General features: G+C 42.4%; 1 protein-coding gene across 2 annotated transcripts in view; it reads right to left on the minus strand.

The window, feature by feature from the left end:
- Positions 1-6,171: 6,171 nt before the first annotated feature.
- LOC145531663 (acyl-coenzyme A synthetase ACSM1, mitochondrial) overlaps positions 6,172-19,345 on the minus strand; it is a 68,733-nt gene continuing 55,559 nt past the window's right edge. For both annotated transcript variants that reach the window (XM_081554647.1, XM_081554649.1), the window contains exons 7-14: positions 18,522-18,601; positions 16,160-16,283; positions 13,887-13,967; positions 13,239-13,340; positions 10,128-10,255; positions 9,136-9,235; positions 8,033-8,152; positions 6,172-6,520 (exon numbers count right to left, since the gene is read on the minus strand). In XM_081554647.1, the coding sequence (XP_081410773.1) occupies positions 6,434-6,520; positions 8,033-8,152; positions 9,136-9,235; positions 10,128-10,255; positions 13,239-13,340; positions 13,887-13,967; positions 16,160-16,283; positions 18,522-18,601 (822 nt within the window). In that variant the 3' untranslated portion in view covers positions 6,172-6,433. The remainder of the gene's footprint in view (positions 6,521-8,032; positions 8,153-9,135; positions 9,236-10,127; positions 10,256-13,238; positions 13,341-13,886; positions 13,968-16,159; positions 16,284-18,521; positions 18,602-19,345) is intronic.

A 19,345-nucleotide genomic window follows, 5' to 3' on the forward strand; every position in this document is an offset into this window, starting at 1 on the left:
GAATGATGCCGTGGCAACACGGATGCTTTATACCTTCTCTCAGCCAATCACTTGCCTTAGCCTCTGATTCGTCATAATGACATCCCTCGCGCTCCCCCTTTTAGAATGCCCCTCCCCTACCTGCTGACGCCTCCGGCGCCATTTTACCCTGGTCCTCTGGAACTTTTTCCGACCTTGTGATTTCTCGTCCTCTTGAATCCAGGTTTCCTGTCCCCCACTTCTGGGCCTCCTTTGAGAACTCCCAAGGTTTCCCATGGGCGGTGGCTAAAAATCATATAAATCAATTAATGACAGAAATACAAGAATGATCAAATACACAAGCAGAGTGGGAAGTTTTCACATCCCTCCTTCAAAAAGTCATACAATGTGCACACAGGACATCTGTAAGGTGTAGAAGATCTATTAAGATCTTCTATTAAGTAAATCGTTTTAATCATGATGGTTTCCCTAGTGGCTCAGTGGTAAAGAATCTGCCTGTCAGTGCAGGAGACATAGGTTTCATTCCTGGGTTGGGAGGATCTCCTAGAGGAGGAAATGGCAACCCACTCCAGTATTCCCCCCACTCCAGTATTCTTGCCTGGGAAATCCCATGCACAGAGGAGCCTGGTGGGCTACAGTCCATGGGGTTGCAGAAGAGTCGGATATGACTTAGCGACCAAACATTTTAATCATACAGCTGTACCCCTATATCCATCAGTATCATATAACAACTGTAAAGGAAGCATTAGTTTTAGGCACATATAGTATATTTACAAAAACTAACACTATTTATTTTGGCCACAAAACAAATTTCAATGTATTTCAGAGGAACAAAATCACATGGAGCATGTTTTTGGTAATGTAATTGTTCTAGAAGAGTCAAGGATGAAAGCTAACTAGTATTTCTCATGTTTGGAAATTGAGAAGTACCCTTACAAATAAAATATGGGTAAAAAGCAATTCCAAAGGGAAAGATGTTACAGTTGAACTGAACTACATCATCATGATAATATAGTAATAAAATTGTTTCCTTCTGGCGTGCGAATTCCACTTTGTGTGCCAAGAGGGTATGTTCTCAAAATCATCCCTAAATAATTTAGATATTTTAATACCTGAGACAGGGTTAGATACATCCCGGGTTAGCATGGGCTTTAGGTTATGGGAAAACAGGGGAAACAAATCCACTCTAAGTTCATCAACGTCTCTTCTGAGGGGATCTGAGGACAACACCCAAACAGCTTGCCAATACCAGGAGTGCTGGGTGGGGAGAGCTGAGCAGGTGGGCAGGGGCCAAAGGACCCAGGTGGTTAGACAAACCCTACTGGTGATCATCTATTCTGGGCCATGCCCTGAGGTAAACTTCCTAAAGATACTTTTCTGCATGATCTACACAGTGTTCTCCCAGTTCATTCAGGCCCGTGGCAGCTTTACAATCGTTGCTTTAAATTTATAGCTTTTTATTATTATGGAAATTTATTGTAAACAGGAAGCATTGTATTGATGTTATAATGGAAAATCAATGTATTTTACCATAAATACAAAGAAATGATTAAAAAAGCAAAACAAAAAAACAGATAACAAAACAATAGTGTTTAATTTTCTTTAGATGCATTTGCCTGCCTCCTAAGCTCCACAGTTGGGCTATCTAGTTATAAAAAGACAGACTAGGCACAGAAGGGGCTGGAAGTCAGACTAGGCCAGAAGTGAGTGGGAGGCTTATAAGGGACTGAGGAGTCACCCTAGTTCAAGCAAGGACGATAGAAAGAAGTGAACAAAGTTAAGGGGCTTGGAAACTGTGAGCCCATTTGTGCAGCTGAGGAAGCATCCCCAAAGCCCATTCAGCCTCTCATCCAAGAGAGCCCTCCTTGGCCCCTGGAGACAGGGCCAGGAGCCTAGGGCTTGAGACCCAGCTGTGCTACTTAACTGCAGCCGGACCCTGGGTGGGTTTCCTTCCCTAAAATGGGAGTGTCCACTCCTGCATCCAAAAACTGTCATGAGGATAAAGGGGGCCATGTGCTGAGCACCTGTGCATGATAGCATCATCATCTCCCCAAGGGCAACTTGACAGCTTAGGAGGTGTGAAGCCTTTAAAGGTCTCTCCTGTTACCAGCCTGTGCTAAAAACTGCACTTGGCAGGCATCTTCTTATGGTCCATACCATCTGTATCCTCATTGCACAGATACAAAATCAGATTCAGAGTGGTCAGGGAGATGTGCTTTACCCAGGCTGAGAAAAGGGTCAGAGGGGACTTAGGTCTAGGAGGGAATGTTGGGAGAAGAAGAAGCTGAGGCTGGAGTCTCCAGAGAAAGAAGGGGCCAGAAAGAAGCTTTACCTGTAGTCCAACTTTGCTCAGGGTCAGCCCTACTCTGAAGATGAAGCAAACCAGGTGGCCATGGTCATACCTGACTCTTCCACCTCGGGCTGATGGTCAGCCATTGCTGTGGTGATCATAATATTGTTATACGATAGTCTTGATGATGTCTTTACTGTTACTGTGTTTTGTAGAAGAGCACAGCCCACGCTGACACATAGCAGAGGTTCTGGGGAGTCTCCCTTCTTTCCCTCTCTTGACCCTGGGATCTGCTAAACCCCATGCAATACCCCCACTTCAAGTAAACATTGTCCTTAGAGTATGTCCTATCCCCAGAGCCACCCTATGCTGGCCACTCTTTGGCATCTCAGGACATAGGCACAGCCCTCTGAAAGACCTTGCAATGGGACAGAAGCCTAGCACAGGGTTTGAAGCCGGGAAAACACCTACTTCTGAGAGGGTAACAGGTAGGAAGGCTAGGGGTCCCCAAGCGGAGGAAATAGACTGCAAGTGTCAGACTTTTTTTTTATCTCTCTCTTAAGCGGCAGGAGGAAACAAACTACAAATGTCAGACTTTTTTTCCTTCTCTATACAAAATTAAAAGATTTCTTTCAAAATTCTGTGTTGCCATGATGGCATCTAGTTTCACCTGAACTTAACATTTCTCAAACCTTGAGCTAACCAATGTGTTTTTCTTTTGAAAATGTTTTTCTTAAGCTATATTAATGAACTATGTATTTGTTTGGAAATCTGCCTTTCTTCAAGATTCATGTCAATTGTTCTATGGCCCAGGATAACTCATGTTGCGCCAGTGCTATCTCAAAAAACATATTGTGGGTGCGGGACCTGGTGCCACTTTCTCAGTTTTGAGGCAATTCCTTTCTCAAATTAGCATCTTGCTGGTAGATAAATAACTTCTTGCTACAAACTAGGAAGGGGGCATTCTTTCTGCCCCCTTCTGAGGTCTATGTCAGAAGCTTTCTGTATCTCTTTCATACTTTAATAAAACTTGATTACACAGAAGCTCTGAGCGATCAAGCCTTGTCACTGACACCGGATCGAATTCCTCACCTCTGGAGGCCAAGAATCCTGGCGTTGTTCACGGCTCATAGGCGCAAACTTTCCCTTCCATGACAGTTTGGATGAGGCAGGTTATGCTGATCTCCAGAGTGCAGTGGCTTGAAGTGGGATCTTAGTTTCCTGACCAGGAGTCAAACCCAGCCTGCATCAGTGAAAGCACTGAATCCTAACCACTAGACCACAAGGGCTATTGGGCTTGAAACAGGAGTTCAGCCCTTGTCTTCTTTGTAGAAAAAATTCAGCAAAGAGACAGGGGGTAGTGAAGTGGGTACAGCTTATTAGAAGAAAGGTACATGTGGAAAGCTGGAGTCACGTTTTGAAGTGGCTTAAATTGCCTACGTGGGGGCAGTTTTCCAAGTTCCCTCTAGCCAGTCATCTTGCTTTGTTGTGCTTTTTTGCCCATATTTGGTCTGACTTGGGGTTCTCCCCAATGTGCCCACACATCTTTTAACCAAGATGGATTCCATCCAGCATGAGTGTGACTGTGGTTATATAAGTCTGCATGGATGGACCTGTATGTCTGAGTTTCTGTGTCTGTGAGTATTTCGATTGTGAATGTGAATTTTCCATTGCACAGCTATTATTGAGTGTCTCTCTGTTTTTCTCTCTATGCACTTGTGTGTCTGCATCTTTGTCACTAATTGAGTGTACATTGGTTGTGTAAATCTGTGTGTGTCTGTGACTCGGGCCTTACATATTAGATATGTGTGTATGTGTCTCGGGGCATGTGTGTCCTTGGAGTTTTGTTTGTATTTTATATGTATGGGAGTGTGCTGTATGTGAAGTTGCTGTTCCTTTGGATGTTCCTTTGGATGTTCCTTTTTGTATCTGTTTGTCTTCTTCTTCGTATCTATTGGCATGTGTCTGTTCTGTATTTGCATCTGTCTCTGCCTGCATGTTTGTGTTTGTGCCTCCATAAAATATGTGTGGGTCTGTCCTGTGAGATTGTTTCCCATGGCCCTGAGTATGTGCACATGTGTGTGTGTGTGTGTTTCCCTCAGAGTGTCATTGCCTTTGTTGGTCTGCGTGTGAGCCGTATATGAGCCCACCATCTGAGTCCCCAGGGGAGGCTGGGGGGATTCTGTGCCTGAGTGTCTCCATGTTTGTGGTGCCTGTATATTTCCTTGTGAGTCTGTATATCTGTGCACCTCAAAAGAGGGCAGCTGCTGAGGGGATCTGCCTATCGGTGACCCCCAGGAGTGGGTGAGAAGGGTGACAATATGTGCTTCTCTCACTCCCAGATTCAACCTCTTCTGCCTCCACCCCTTCTGCCTCCTGCTTGCTCCTTGAAAGAAAAGCTATGGCCAACCTACACAGCTTATTAAAAAGCAGAGACATTACTTTGCCGACAAAGTTCTGTCTCGTCAAAGGTATGGTTTTTCCAGGAGTCATGTATGGATATCAGAGTTGGAGTATAAAGAAAGCTGTGTGCGAAAAATTGATGCTTTTCAACTGTGGTGTTGGAGGACTCTTGAGAATCCCTTGGACTGCAAGGAGACCAAACCAGTCAACCCTAAAGGAAATCAGTCCTGAAGCTGAAGCTCCAATCCTTTGGCCATCTGATGCGAAGAACTGACTCATTAGGAAAGACCCTGATGCTGGGAAAGATTGAAGATGGGAGGAGAAGGGGACGGCAGAGAATGAGATGGTTGGGTGGCATCACCGACTTGATGGACATGAGTTTGAGCAAGCTCCAGGAGTTGGTGATGGACAGGGAAGCCTAGCGTGCTGCAGTCCACGGGGTCACAAAGAGTGGGACATGACTGAATGACTAAACTGAACTGACTCCATTCCTTTCAGTCTCTGGTGGTTCTGTCTCAGTCTGCATGGATGAATGGAGTGAAGGATTAGTTCACAGAATCACAGGCCAGGGGGATCAGAGGGCTCTGGATGGCACAATAAGGAGGAGTGTCTGGGGAGGACTCTGGGCCCCTGGGAAGAGGCTGGGGAACAAAGCTCCTGGGTCCCTTGGAAGAGCTGGTGGAGTCCTGCAGGACTCCTGGGTCCCCAGAGGGTAGGACACTCACTCACCTGTGCCGACCCCAGCTCAACCTGCAAGCGCCAACATCAACATTATTAGTCAGGGGAGAGGCAGTGGATCCACTGGATGGTGGCAGATGAGAAATGGTCTGGCAAGCAAGTGTAGTCACCAAGCTGGGCTGCCCTCCCCTCTATTCCATTCCTTAGACACCACACATGCCCTGTCTCCTGCCTCACCCTCCAGTTGTGCAGAGGCAAGCCAGACCCCTGGGGCCCCACCGATTGTCTTCCTAGACCTCCAGCTCCTGGTCATTGAATGAGTGTGAGGGAACATCCAGAGTCTCTGGAACCAGGAGGGAGAATCAGGCCCTGGGGCAATCTTTGATGGGGATTCTGGGAATTACAGAGGGCCAGCATTTAACTGTGGTGTTAGAGAAGACTCTTGTGAGTCCCTTGGACTGCAAGGAGATCAAACCAGTCAATCCTAAAGGAAATCAGTCCTGAATATTCATTGGAAGGACTGATGCTGAGGCTGAAGCCACCTGATGGAAAGAACTGACTCACTGAAAAAGACCCTGATGCTGGGAAAGATTGAAGGCAGGAGAAGAAGAGGATGACAGAGGATGAGATGGTTGGATGGCATCACTGACTTGATGGACATGAGTTTGAGCAAGCTCAGGGAGTTGGTGTTGGACAGGGGAGCCTGGCGTGCTTCAGTCCATGGGTCACAAAGAGTGGGACATGACTGAGCGACTGAACTGAACTGAAATGAGCATTTAGCACCAGATCTCTCACAAAATAAACACACAACAGAGTCACTGTTGATGCTAACTCAAATATTTTATTTCCTTTAGCCCCATTCTGAGCGCTCACCTGGGCAATCTTAGAGGAACAGGGAACTTGAAGAAAGGATAGTGACTGATATTAATTTAAAAGTACCAAAATGCTGGAATGTTGACCCTCCTGGTTCTCTTTCAAGTCATCTCTCTCAACATTCCTCTCCTCATCCTCACCATCATGAGGAAACTGAGGCAGTTAAGAATTTGGCCAAGATCACAGGATGACTTCTGAGCTTATTGCCAACTATTTCTGACCAAACTCCTTCTTCCGAAGCTCACTTCTTTTTATCTTGCCAGTGATGGTTTTGGGCAGCTCTGAGACAAACTCCACCTGGATGAAGATAAAGCAAACCCATTCCAATCGAGTTCCCCTGACCCCTGTCATTTTCTATTAACTCCCAGCAGCTCTCCTCCTTTGCCCCAGACAGGTTGACACCACGGGACCGTCTGGTGCCACGATTTTTGGGGTCCACCACTTTTGTCAAATTCTTCTCCTACTCTGTGAAGTTGGATGCAGCCCTTTGATGTACTTTGACCAATGAAATATGAGTAGGAGTGAAGTATGCCGCCTCTAATAAAAAAGTTGGGAATCATTGAGACAGGCCACCTTCTCTGTCCATCTCTTCTAGTACTCTGGTAGGTACCTACAAGGCAGTTGCTCCTTTATCCTGGTCCCAAGATGAGGAGATGTGGAACAAAGGCCCCAGGAAAGCCATGGTGGACAAGTGGCATGAGCAAGAAAGACATCGTCCTTGTTACAATCCACTACAAATTTGGGACTGTTTGTTACTCACAGTAACATCTAACCCTTCTTAACTGCTATGCATCCTATATTCTGCTCTTGAAAAAGCATCAGATCCTAATCTTAACAGCATGAACTCTGTTGTCAGGTACACGTGGTTTTAAATTCCACCTTTTATTTATTCTAATCTCAGGCAATTTACTCTGAGTGTCTGAGCCTCAGTTTCCTTTTTGTAGACTGGGAAGATTATCTCAGGTTATGGAGAGGATTAAATAAAATAATAATGCGCATCAAGCATTCAGTCCAGGGTCTGGTACACATAGTAAATGCTCAATAAATATTAGGTATATAGCTTTATAATATGTATGGGTTGTAAGCATTCAGATGATGCAGCAAAGTATTATTAACAAAAGAAGGAAATATTAACTTTTTGTTTTTAAACAAATAGTATAGTGGTATATATATTCTTTCATAGCCTGTGTTATTATCTCAATAATATATTGTCATGATATTTTTATGTTAAAAATAAAAATCACATTTTAAGTTACAGAATAATATTAAACTTCTTGAATAATTTAATCCTTTGTCTATTGTTGAACATTTTTTGTAAGTTGTTCATATGTTTAAAACAAATGAAGTTGAATAAAAAGTATCAGAATGTATTACATGTTGTTAGGATAAATATCATTTTGCTAATTTTTGTTATGTATGTATATGTATACTAGATTGCAATATAAAATGTATATCTCACTAAAAATAATGTTTTTTAAAAGTTTGGAACTTGCTGATTTGGATGTCTTTTTCATATTTTGAAAGATTATAAATAACTTACATGGATATCTTTGGACAATTGTCTAATTTTTTTTCTTTAGGTTGACATGCCAGCAATGGATGAGTTTCTGACAGAGGATAGAGGTTTCATCCAATTAAGCGGGCTCCCCCACACCCATAAGCCGAAAAGCTTCTTCTGCAGACAAAACTTTTAGTTCTCTTGGGTACTTATGCATCACCCCAGCTACACTACATCCTATGAGACTTGAGGCAGTGGAATCCCCAGAACCACTCAAAGGGACCAGACCCCATCCATCTGCTCTCACTCACTTTCCTCGGGTACTTGTATGGGGCTGTCACTGATTTCACATGCTGCTGCAGCTCCTTGGTGAGCTCATCTTGGTCACGGCATGAGAATTCTGGGTTCAGGACAATAAATGCCTTCACTACCTGTAGTGAAGAACCAGAGTGGAGACTCAGGTGAGTTCAAAAAGTAAATACTTGGCACTTCCAGTGGTTAAGACTCTCCTCTGCAGCAGAGGGCACTGTTCCATACCTGGTCAGGGAACTAAGATCCCACATACCATACCGCACTGTGTAGCCAAAAATAAAATTAAGGCTCATTAAATTAACGGAAAAACAAATTGACAATTGAGCTTTTAGAAATCCGAATACTTCTGATTTCCACTTTTTGCCCTGGAAAAATCACTTAACTTCTCTTAATCTCAATTTCCTTTTCTGTGAAATGGGGAGAGAAGAGGTTCATTCATCAGGTTTATGTAAAGATTCCATGAGATAATGCATATAAAACATGAAGCTAGTTTAAATTTATCTGCATTCCTATCATTATTACCACCATTTTCACTATTATTGTAGGTAGAGTTCAATGGACATTTAATAATTGTTAAAACTTGGCATTTAATAAATGTTGGTAATCTATTAGTTTCGTATTATTGCTTATGTCTTCATTTAATTTCACAGGGATTGTACACAGAAGGTGTTCAATGAACACTTGCTGAATCAATGAATGTATCCTCTGGGCCCCGAGTCCTCAATTTCCCGTTTGACTGTACCACTCATTAGCTGTGTAATCCAGACAAGTTATTTAACCTCTTCATGCCTCTGTTTCCTTCTCTGTGGAAAAGTATAAAAAGAGCCCTAAATTCATTGTGCTCTGTGAGGGGTAAATGAACTGGTGCATAGAAAGTGTTCATTAACTCCTAGATGACATCGGCAGCGGCATTCCCCATCAGCATCATTTCAGTCACAGATGAGGCCACAGTGCCCCCTGCTGACCACATCATGTACGTGCGCATGTACACTAACTGCCCTCCCTCCACCCAAGGCTGGGTAGGCCTGGGCCTGGACCATACACGGACATGTCTTCCCAGTCCCACACCCAACCACGATGACCCCCACGTCCTCCTCCTCACCTCCCCTCGAACTGGGTCCGGGCTGCTCACCACAGCAGACTCAGCCACCGCTGGGTGCTCTGCCAGGGCATTCTCTACTTCTGCTGGCCCAATGCGGTACCTGCAGGACCAATGGTTCCTTCTGAGAGAATTCCAGGGCTGGGGTGACCCAGGCCCTCAGATCTCACCGTTTGGAGAGACACATCTTCCCCTGGCACAGAGGGGAACTGTCACAGGGAGCCAGAGGCCTGTGCAAAGGCTGTGTAAGAGGACGGAAATGTGAATTCCTGAAAACTCTTTATCTTCAACATTTGTTGAAATTTTACATCCTGTTCCTCAACTATGTAATGTGTCATTTTATTTTCTTTATAAATTATTTAAGAGTTAGGAACAACAGAATTGGAGTCAGATCGTTTTTGTTTAAATCTGGGCTGCACCCTCTACTGTCTTTGAAACTTCAGGCAAGTTTTTTTTCACTGGTCACTGACTCAGTTTCCTCATGTAAAATGGGCATAATCAAGGGAATTCTCTGGTGGTTCAGTGGTTAGGACTCTGTGCTTCCACTGCCGAGGGCACGGGTTCGATCCCCACTCAGGGAACTAAGATCCCTCATGCTGCACAGTGTGGGCCTCCTCCCCTAAAACAAAATTAAAAAAAAAATAGAATGGGCATAATCACATCTACCTTCTAGTATTGAGAAGTGGATTGTATAAAACACTGCACAGGGTGCTGTCACATAATCCATATTCCATGAAGGTGAATTTTATTATTGCTGTTGTTATGTTTTTCTGTGGTGTGTGCTTCATCAGAGGAGCACACAGAATAAGTCCCTCAACAAAGAGGGACCAAAGTAAAGTTTTCCTTCCCAGTCCCTTTAAATTGCATGATGTCTTACCATGGTTCAGAACTAGTCTGAGAGTCCATCACCAATGCACGAAGGAATGTCTGGGCAAGCTAGATCCCGCTAGGCATATGAGAGTGATACCTTCTGACTCAGGGTCAGCTACACCTACCCGGATGCATTGATGACATCATCACTCCTCCCAAGGAACCAGAAGTAGCCCTCTTCATCAATAGTCGCTCTGTCCCCAGTGTTGTAAAAGTCCCCACATTCCACTTCAGCTGTTTTCTCTGGGTTATTCTGCAAAGAGAACAGCACTCCTTTGTTGAAAGCACTAAGTTTAGAGATGATGAGCCTCAACACAGGGTTCAGATACTGGTTTCAAATCCTGCTCTACCTGACTTAGGCAGTTTTTACATCTCTTTATTTTCATTGCATGCAAGCACTCAATGCATGCTACTGGTAAAATAGTGAATAATACTAAGCAAATTTTAAGAGCATTAAAAAAATAACAACTCAATTTTGTGTGGTACTCCAGTAGAGTAAAATTTCTACTAGAGTATAACTCCATTTATTTTATTCACTCTTATAAGCTCAGCATTCACACAGTGCCTGGACAGATGGGAGGTGTCAATAAATGTTTGGTGAATAAATTTTCTTCTCAAAATATTACCTATTTGAGCCTCACACAAAGACTATGAAAATGGTGCTTTAATTAAACTTTTAAGATAATTGTATATTTGCATGCTGTTATGAGAAATAATTGGGCTTCTCTGGTGGCTCAGATAGCAAAGGATCCACTTGCGAAGTGAGAGACCTGGGTTCGATCCCTGGGTTGGGAAGATTCTCTGGAGAAGGAAATGGCAACCAACTCCAGTATTCTTGCCTGAAGAATTCCATGGACAGACGAGCCTGGCGGGCTACAGTCCATGGGGTCCCAAAGAGTTGGACATGACCAAGCAACTAACACGTTCACTTTCATATGAAATAATAAGAGTGGTCTTACCCACCTTTTACACAGTTTCTCCTCATAGTAACATCTTGCAAAAATAATGTTCAATATCACAACTAGGACATTGACATTGATACCATCCACAAATCTTACTCAGATTTCCCTAGTTTTTTATCTGCACACATATGTGTAGAAGAAGATATTCCCTTCAATTAGGAGCCAAAAGAGAGCTGAGGTAGCTATCTAATAATATTAGACAAAGTAAACTTGAAATTAAATCTGTTACAAGTGATAAGAAAAGGATAGTATATATTGAAAAAAGGGTTAACCCACCAAGACTATATAACATTTAGAAGCAAATACACATTTAACAGCCTAGTACCAAATATTTGATGCAAACACTGACAGAATTAAAGGGAGAAATCAGAATTATATAAACTAAACATTGACAGAATTCAAGGGAGAAATACACAGTTCTATAATAAATAAAAATTGAAGAGTTCAATATATTGCTTTCAATAATGGATAGAACACATGGAAGGGGAGTAGGGAGCTACAGTTCAATGGGAACAGAATTTCTTCTGGGGATGTGAAATTTTTCTGCAGATGCATAGTGGTGATGGTTGTGCAATGTTATAAATTTTACTCAGTGCTACTGAACTGTATGCTGAAGAATAGTGAAAAGAGTAAACTGTATGTTACATGTATGTATATATTGTACTTCAAGGAAAAGGAAATGAAAGAACAGAATATAAACCAACAAATTTTAATGGAACAATGATGTTTCTTTGCCATGAGAGCATGTCAAATGGGAGAAATCGATGTGGCCACATGTGAAGACATTTTTGCAAAATAAAATAAGTCATGTACAATTTTTTTTTAAGTCATTTCTCTTGACCACCCCAGTTCAATTTAACAAGAATCTCTGTGATTGGATCCTACCATTTAAAAAATATTTCCTCATATAATTCTAACTTGTAAGCAGGATTAAGAACTGATGACTATGGTTTTTCCAGTGGTCATGTATGGATGTGAGAGTTGGACCGTGAAGAAAGCTGAGCACCGAAGAATTGATGCTTTTGAACTGTGGTGTTGGAGAAGACTCTTGAGAGTCCCTTGGACTGCAAGAAGATCCAACCAGTCCATCCTAAAGGAGATCAGTCCCGGGTGTTCATTGGAAGGACTGATGTTGAAGCTGAAGCTCCAATACTTTGGCCACCTCATGCGAAGAGTTGACTCATTGGAAAAGACCCTCATGCTGGGAAGGATTAGGGGCAGGAGGAGAAGGGGACGACAGAGGATGAGATGGTTGGATGGCATCACCGACTCGATGCACATGGGTTTGGGTAAACTCCGGGAGTTGGTGATGGACAGGGAGGCCTGGCGTGCTGCGATTCATGGGGTCGCAATGAGTCGGACACAACTGAGCAACTGAACTGAACTGAACTGATGCCTGTTACTCTGTGTTTATTTTCTCTTTTATCCAACCTTTAAATTGTGCTACTGAGAATTAAGGCTAGGACTAGCATCTTTGCTTCTCAACATAGTGCCACAAGAGAACCAGGATTCCCTTCCCACTTCAGGCCAAAGTGTGAAGACAACAGTGACGCCAGTGGCTGTGACTTTATAGAAAGGAGATGGAGTCTGAGATCAGTTTCAGGGCTTGTCTGAACTGTAGCTCCCTACTCCCCTTCCAGTCAATCTTGGAAGCTGAGACTTTCCTTTTAGTGGCCACTGCTAGCCAGAGTTTGTCTGATGAAGAGTTATAGCAGGTTTCCTTATATTTATTGTAGATTCCTTTATTGTAGATTTCTCTAATCTCTGAATTTCTCATTTAGAGTTTGGGGGCCTAAAATACATCACTTTGAATCCTAATCCTGGCATTTATTTTGTCTTGGGGAAGACATGTCAAGCTTTCAATCTGCAGTTTCTTCCTCTGAAATAGGGGATAATGACACCCCTGGAGGCTCACCAAGATTTAATAGATTTGTCTGCATCCTATTGGTAGTAGGCTGGTATGATTTGAACCCATTCAAAGCCAACATTCTTAACCATAAGAGATTGTTGGTCTTCAAGTCTGTTGGTTCTGAAGTTAAGCTGTTTTCTACTCCATTAGTCATCCTGTAAGTGTCAGATGGGTTATGATAGAAAGGGATGTGGGACCACATTATGAGCTTTGAGATTAATTAGGACAGATTTCATTGACTTGGTGTGAATAAAGGAAGATGGAAGAAGTTTCAGGATGCAGAGTTGAGTCCAGTCTGTTATCACCTACACAACTCCCTTTGAGGATTCTTGGAGCCTGTTTGGAAGCAGATGGTGTGTTCTTACCTCATAGTACATGAAGAGGCCTATGGGCCTGGTGGGCTTGATCCTGATGCCAATGTTTCCTTCTGTGTTGGGAGGCTGGATATTGCCCTTGTCATCAATTATCTGGAGCAAGAGATCTGTGAATCCCACCCTGCAAGGATCCCCAACATTCCTGCCCCACCCAAATATTGCCTGGCTTATTCATGTGACACAGTAGGGGTGACTGGGGAAAGGGCTTGTGACAGAGGAGCCCTCTCAGAAAATAATAAAACTGTCGGAAGTCTTCGAAGCCAGCAAATGGTGAAACCCAAGTCATGGGTGAATCTATTTGTTTCATAGATATATACACATCCCAAACGTGTCTTCAAGCTAGAAAACATGGATCAGGAAAGACTAAAAGCACCGGTAGTGGAGAGAGCCTCCAGTGCTACTATAAGCACTCTTTCTCCAGGCTGGGTGAGCGAGGCCTCTGGCCGTCTGGGCAAGCTGCACTCACGCCCAGGACATTGAAGTTCTCAACAGAAACCTCCCCAGGAAATTAGAGGAAATGTAGGCAGAGAGTAGAAAGGACAACTGGGAGTCAGGGCTGGTTCTGTCATCTCCTGCCACACAATGGTCTAACCTTAGCCAAACACTAACTGCTCTCTGCCAATATCTTTCCCATCAAACCTGAATGTCAAAGGGTGGGATGGCCTTTCCCATGGAACCCGGCTTGATCTTGGTCCCCCGGAGAGTGCCACAAGTTATTCCCTGTTTACAAAAGAAGAGAACTGGGGTTGGCCGAGAGTCTAGGCTGATCACAAAGCCACAAGAATCAAACACAGCATCCATGCTCACAAATGTCATTTAATGCTGTGCAAAGAGCCCTTGTGGGGAAGCTGGAAGGCATTGGCCCAACTCTAGTCAGCAGGCATTCACTGAATCTGATATGAACTGGGACTGAGTCTGATCCTGGGTCTGATTCCAGTGGGAGAGGTCAAGAAGAAGCAGAGGAGTAAGCTCCAGGCTGGGGGCATGTAATGTAGGGTGTGGAGTGCACACTGTATGCTGGATGTGTGTCAGTGTGCCAGGAGAAGGCCATGAATCCATTTAACAAACATTTACTTGGAGCCGCCTCAACTACTTTTCAGAGTTGTGTTGAAATTATTCACATTGTTTATGTTGTTCCCTCTGCCCTACTCCTTTGGTCTTCCTGATGAAGCCTTTTCCTTCTTTACAGTTCTCTAAAATATCATTCTTCCTAGAGTTAAGAGCTTTACACCCAGATAGATCACAGGTTGAATCTTGACTTCATCCTTCACTAGCCATGTACCAATTAATCCCCCTTGATCTCCTCTTCTGTCAAAGGAGGATAATTATAACATTTATCACTTTGAGTGCTTTTGAGTGTGTGTCAGGCACACACCAAGTATTCAGTAAACAACTGCTTCTAACTATCATTCAGGTCCCAAGAAAAGTAAGTTGGAAGATTCTCTTTCTGTAGTATTTTTCCCCACACTTCCATTGTTGCCAATAGGGCATTATATTTGTTTTTGTTTGTCTGTTTCCCTCAGTAGATAATGAGCATTCAGAGAATAAAGATGTCCCACCCATCTTTGCACCTCCAGCATCTAAACACAATACCTACCTCAAAGCAACAATGAAAACCATAAATGCAGAAAGAGTTGGACACTGTCCCCAGAGATGTGCATAGTTTCTTTCGTTTACCTTATCACAACCTGGCAAGATTGGCATTGCATTTCCATTTTAGAGATGGGAAAGCTTGACTCTGCAAGACTCAGTAATATGCCTACAGTCTTGAAACCTATAACTGGAAGGCTGAGATCTGGACTGGGGTCTGAGCTCCTGGAAGAAGAAGCACTTTCTCCTCTGCTGTCACTGCTCACACTACAGGCATGTAGAAAATGTTGCACAGAGGCATGGACAGGTGTGAAAATGTTTGGTGAAATAAAGCACTGTCTAGGTATAAGAGAGTATTCTGTTATCAGTCATTGAGAAAAAGGGTCAAGTGTCATGAGTGTAGTGTACAGCTCTAACCTCATTCTCCTTATCTGAATATAAACTGTAAACCAGCAAGGACATACTTAGAGTCTTAACATTTCTCAGACCCAGAAGCAGACCCCAAAACAGATTATTTAATTTTTGTTTTGGAAAATAATGTCAGACAAGTGAATTGGGTCTAGAATATCTATTTTGCTACAGGTCCTGAGATGACAGTCATCCCTCTGTCACCTAAAGGGATGATAAGGAGGTAGGGGAAAATTGCTTGGGCCAGCATGGGAAATGGATTGAGAAAGTGTTGGAAGAAAGGTACCTGCTCACACTATCATGGATAAAGTCCTTGAGGTTCAAGACACACATGATACTATGAATGCCTTGCCCACCTGACTGGTCAGTGATCCTTTTGGGGATTATATTGTGTGTGTGTATGGGGGTGTATATAGAAGTCTCTCCCCCTGCTAGTGTCTCACAATCAAAGCTGTATGTTCTCTATAAACAGGCAGAAATGAACTACTGAACTTCTAATACCAGTTCCTGCCTTCTCCTCTAGTTGCTGCCTAGGAAGGGATGGTGAAGTGGACAGGATCTGTGGTGGTGGCCTGCACATTTCTGGAGAATACCTTCTACCCCACTGCCCCTCCTGGGCTCCCTTAAACCAATTATCACAGGCACAGTGGCACCATGTCCTTAGACCCTTTTCTAAGTTTTTGTCCAGTAGTTTTCAGCACATTGGTCTTTTGACAAGTTGATGAGCTGTGAATTGTTTTTTTCTGTCAGTCTGTTTGGGATAAATTAGCTAAGAGCTCTGGAGCCTCCCATTGGCTTTGAGCAATGCTGTGCACACAGTGGGGCCTCTGCACATCCTCAGCATGATTCAGCTTATCTCCTGAGCTCAGTGGATGAGCACATCTTGACTGGTCCAGAAGGGACCTTTCACCTACCGTTTCTGACTGTCCATAGGCCTGGTAAAGCAGAACACCTGTCTGTCTTCTCCACTGTTCTTGCTCCTCGGGCAGCAGGGCTTCCCCACCAGTACAGCAGTGTTCCAGAGTGGGGAACCTAAGACTGAGGGGAAGGCAAGGTGTCAACAGAGACTCAGATTAGACTTGGATGCTCTACTTTAGGCCCAGGATGTTAACAGTACTGTCATCTGGATCATTCATCCTTCTGCTTCTTCACTTTCTTACTTGCCTCCTGGGCATTTTACTAATGGTCAAATCCAAGTGGAAGTCACTCATTTCCTTTTGGTCCCTGTTAACTCCTCTAGAAGAAGGTAAGCGGTGGTAGTGGTGAGTCTAATGGGTTAAATCACAGAGATCAGGATTGAATTTGGATGTTGATCTAATGGGGGTGGGGAGTGTGCTTAGAACTCATTCTCAGCATTCTGTGTAGCTAAAAGGGATATTTTATAAACCATAAGGACTGAGGGATAAGACCCCAAGGTTATGCTAGGATGATAATAAAACTATACTGCCTTCAGTGGACTTATAAGAATTGAAGAGTTTTTGTTTATTCTCTGGCTGGAGAACACGAATTAGGGGTTGGAAATGAATTGCTCAGGACATCAGGAAGATTGAGCTTTCTGTAAGAAAAGAAAAGGATCACAAGTAGCAGCCCTGAACGAATTCTGGACCGAACAGAAAAGTCTGCTGTGAACATTTGCAGTAGTTTGTTTGCCAGGTACGTTGTGTGTGTGAATCCTCTCATCCGTTTCTCCATGAAAATTTCCATAAATAACACAAAAACTATCACAAAATGATGGATTTCCTGAAGGAAGTGGGTAAATTTGATTGAGGTCTTAGTGCCAGTTGGCATGGTGCTGAGTTGGGACAGCTTCTAGGGAAGAGGGAGGTGGCAGACTCCATTATCACTCTCTCCTGATACAAACAGAGGCAGTAGTAATGGACAGGATGACTGGTTTCATTGAGAGTATGTTTCTCATTCTGATTGAGCTTTATCTGCAACACATAAAATGAGCAGAGTGTCCAGTGGAGTCAATAGTTAAACCCTGGTTGAATTTTCACTAGGTTGGGTCACCTTCTCAGGAATGTGACGAGAAGAGACTGTAATATAAGATTTGAAGTAAAGCTGGAAACATATTTCAACCAGATTGAGGGTTCGTGAATAAAATCAAGCTGTATTTCAGTTATCTTAATAAACTGAACTCCTTAATATTTTAACTCTTACGTCTAAAACATATTAGCTCTGATTTTGGAGTAGCCATTTCACTTTCAGAGTTATGTAAGTTATATAAGAGTTATATAAGTGACCACAAGGTTCAAAGAACAGATTTCAAGTTAGCTAAAAAACAATCCACAAACATGTGGAAATGCAAAAACAAAACCAGAGAATACAACACATTAGGTTGACAAAATTTAAAACTTTGACAATAACTAATACTACCGAAGATATGAAACAATGGGACTTCTCCTACCCTCCTAGTGGGAGCATACATTGGTTCAATACTTTGGAAAATGAAGTAGTAGGGTGCAATGTCAGTGTGACCTAACAATTCCTTTCCTGGAGAAGTTCTACAGAAATGTGTGTTTATGCATCACTATACATGTGCAAGAATTCGATGTAGCATTAATCGATAGCCCCCAAATGAAACATATCCAAATGTCCATTAATAGAATTCATTAAAAATGTGGTACTGTTATAAAATGTGATATTTTACAGTAATGAAAATTGACTCCAGTATCATGTAAAATGCAGACACATCTTAGAAACATAATGGTGAAAAACTAGGTCGTATACTATAGAATAATGCATAATTACACGAAGTTCAAAAGCAAGTAAAATAGAACAATTTTTCTGGGGATATTTCGTTAGGAGGTAAACTAAGGGGAAAAAAAGGAAATGAATGCCATAAAAGCCAAGACAGTAGATTCCTTTAGGGGAGATGGAGAGGCATGAGGAGGGCTCTGGGGTGCTGGCAATGTTCTCTTTTTGACTTGAGTGAGTAGTTACATAGGTGTTTTGTTTTCAACAACTCATTAAACTGTAAATGTGTATCTTTGTATTTTTCTGTATGTTTATTTCACAACAAAAGTGCTTAAAAAAGAAAAAGAAACAAAATGATAAAGGGTCACTGAATGTTTCATTTGGTTTTCTGAGTCCTGTGTAAAGAACTAAGTAGACTGGATGCTAATTATTGCCACCAACACTTACGATACACACACACACACACACACACACAGAGTATTCTCAAAGAACCATAGTTAAAACAGACTTCAGTGTATCAGATTACTTAAAATGGTACCCAAATATTGTTGTTACCAGCCACAGCCACTTCTACCTTACCTGGTGAAATTCTGCTGCAAAATCATTCGATATACAGAGGGTGCAGCAAGGCATTGGGTAATTGGATATTTCAAAAATGTCTAGAAAGTGAGGAGAGAAGAAACTTTATTTTTACAATTAAGATTTAAAATGCAAATCTGTTATTAGCATTTTAATTCTGATCTTTCCTCTAGGGGAGCACATTTATTCATGTTAATTCTTTCAATATATAAATTGAGCATGAATTTCATACATGGCACGTGTCAGGTACTATTGGAGGAACACAAGAAAGCCTAAGTTGAGGTGTTGGTCAGAGAATTAATGGAGGGAAAGTTTTGTTTTGTGAATTTGAATAGTAATTTTTAAATTTAACATCTTTCATTTTAGTCACTATCTCTCATCTTCAAAAAGAGAGATTGAAACTATTAATAAGTAAATTCAAAAGCTTATTATTAAAAGTTGATGACAGTAACAAGTATAAAATATAGTAAACAAACTTTCAAATGCAGAGTTTGGAGTAAACTTGTAGAATTAATACTTTGAAATAATTCAAGCCTAAAATACACTGAGACTTGAGGGACACCCCTTGTAGGGAAAGGAGACTTGGACCTGGCAGGAGAAGAGCAAAGGTATTAGGTTCAGGTCATTTGTGCAGCTTTATGCCTCAAAGACTGGTAGAATGAAGGCAGAAAATAATGAAGGAGAGGCAGATATTGATAAAGGATCAGGGAAGGAGAAACGGAAGGTGAAATTTCAGGTGATGAAGGGATGACCTAACCAACCAGCAGAAAGACGTGGTAAAACTACTTGGGAGAGAAAATACAAGATAATTTTGAGAGCCACCT

Source organism: Giraffa tippelskirchi, chromosome 13 (assembly GCF_054371585.1).
Source record: "Giraffa tippelskirchi isolate mGirTip1 chromosome 13, T2T-mGirTip1v1.2.pri, whole genome shotgun sequence".
NCBI classification, from domain to species: Eukaryota; Metazoa; Chordata; class Mammalia; order Artiodactyla; family Giraffidae; genus Giraffa; species Giraffa tippelskirchi.